The sequence below is a fragment of the Polyodon spathula genome, chromosome 58, assembly GCF_017654505.1.
Source record: "Polyodon spathula isolate WHYD16114869_AA chromosome 58, ASM1765450v1, whole genome shotgun sequence".
Lineage (NCBI taxonomy): Eukaryota > Metazoa > Chordata > Actinopteri > Acipenseriformes > Polyodontidae > Polyodon > Polyodon spathula.
The window spans coordinates 554,994-556,753 of record NC_054591.1 but is presented as its reverse complement, the minus strand read 5'-3'; the positions used below and the strand labels follow the sequence as shown (position 1 = coordinate 556,753).

General features: G+C 54.0%; 1 protein-coding gene across 1 annotated transcript in view; it reads left to right on the top strand.

Annotated features, from left to right (window-relative positions):
* Positions 1 to 1,460, top strand: part of LOC121307717 (D-amino-acid oxidase-like) — a 7,045-nt gene extending 5,585 nt beyond the window's left edge. The window contains exon 5 of the mRNA XM_041239969.1: positions 1,266 to 1,460. Coding sequence (XP_041095903.1) covers positions 1,266 to 1,460 — 195 coding nt within the window. The remainder of the gene's footprint in view (positions 1 to 1,265) is intronic.
* The last annotated feature ends 300 nt before the right edge of the window (positions 1,461 to 1,760 follow it).

The window sequence follows — 1,760 nt, the reverse complement described above, 5'->3', positions numbered from 1 at the left end:
TGGGCACCAGGAAGTACTTTGAGTAGAACCCTTGCTCGATCGAAGCAGGGTCTACTGGCTGGATAGCCTGCTTGCTCAGCAAGGCTTGTATTTCCATACCCAGGGCTGAAGATTGGTTGAAGTCCTTCACTGCAGTCACCACCACTCCCCGAAAAGGTGGGGGGGTTTAACCAGAACTGAAGGCTGTAACCGATAGCTATGGTTTTGTGTACCCAGATGTCGTCTGTACATAGTTGCTAGAATTGGAGCTGTGTAGGGGTGGGTTGGAGGCTGCCTGGATATCTTAGAGCTTTTTGACCTGTGGCCGGTCCTGAGGTCTGCACGGGGCCACGGAGGACGTGGTCTACCGCCTCCTCTAGAACGGCTGGTGTGGCGGTGTCCTACGACACTGCTGCTGTTGATGTGGGTGTTTTGGCTAAAAACCCTGATGCGGTCACATTTGCACCATCTGCTTAGAAGCCTCCCGGGCCTTAGCAGATCATTGGAGCATGTCCTCCACCGCTGGGCCAAACGTGTGCCCCGGTGTAGTAGGGGCATCTAACAGGGGAACCTTGTCAGGCTCTTGAACTCTCATCTGCGATAGCCAGAGCTGCCTTCTAGCCACCACCAACAAAGCTGTGCTCCGTCCCTGTGCCCTAGCATTCAACTGGGCCACTTCCAACTCAGTACGAAGGAACACCGAGGGTCGTTTTAGGAGGTCCTTAATAATCGCCGCCTAACTGCCTCTGTTGCCGCCAGATAGCCTTTCTTGAGGTGCACCTCCGTAGTCCTGCATTGCCTGCTGGGCATGCAGGATCCTTTGTCAACCCCTATAGTGTCGGGGTCTTCACCAGAGCGGCGAAAGCAATGTTTGCTGGTGGAAAAGACGCCAACCCAACTGCGTCCGCCCCTTGCATTGCCGAAAAAGCAGAAGCTTTTCGTGATGTGGCAGGAGAAGAGCCCCCCAAGTGGACTGCACCTCCTTGATAAAGTCCGGGAATGCTGGAAGCATCCTGGTTTGATGTACCTGTGCAGACGGCGATTCAAAAAGCAACCATCTAGGTTCTTGCACGGTTGGCCATGCAACTCCCAGGTGATGAGCTGCTCGCTTGACTACTGACCATCATCTTACGCCAACACCTCCAATGCAGGCTCCTGCTCAGAGTGCTGCGAGACCGACTCTATGTCCAACTCCTCTTCATAAAGGAGGGGTTCCACGTCTGATGCATCCCTAGAGATCGCATCTAGATCCCAAGATGCTAAGGGTGGGTCTTGCTGTTGTGCAGGTGGAGCCGACAGAGTCTGAGTTCCGAGGAACCGCCAGTTGGGCGACAAGTGGTGCAACTGGTTCATCCCTGGGTCGAGGTGCGATATTTGACATGAGCAGAGACTGCTGGCCCATTATGACATCCATGAATTTAGACATCTTGGACGTGAGCTCCGACACGCCCGACCTGTCCCTATGGCGCCTGTCTCGATGAGGTGACCCAGAGAGAGATCTAGGGCGATCTGCTTCCCTACGGGGTGAATGATAGCGTGGGTGTTCCCTGCTAGAGGTAGAGTAGCCTCGTGGCTGCAAAGATGGGCTGGGGAAACGTTCCCGGGCACACCTGGTGTCTGGAGATCTCCGGCTAGCGTTTAGCTGGGAAGATGTTGTGGTGATTGCCTTTTTTTTTTTTTTAATGCAGGGGTACTATAACCAATGCACAACACATAGGTAGCCAGTAGCGACTACACGGCGAGTTAGAATAAGCCGCAGGTGATATTAGCTCCAACCTTGG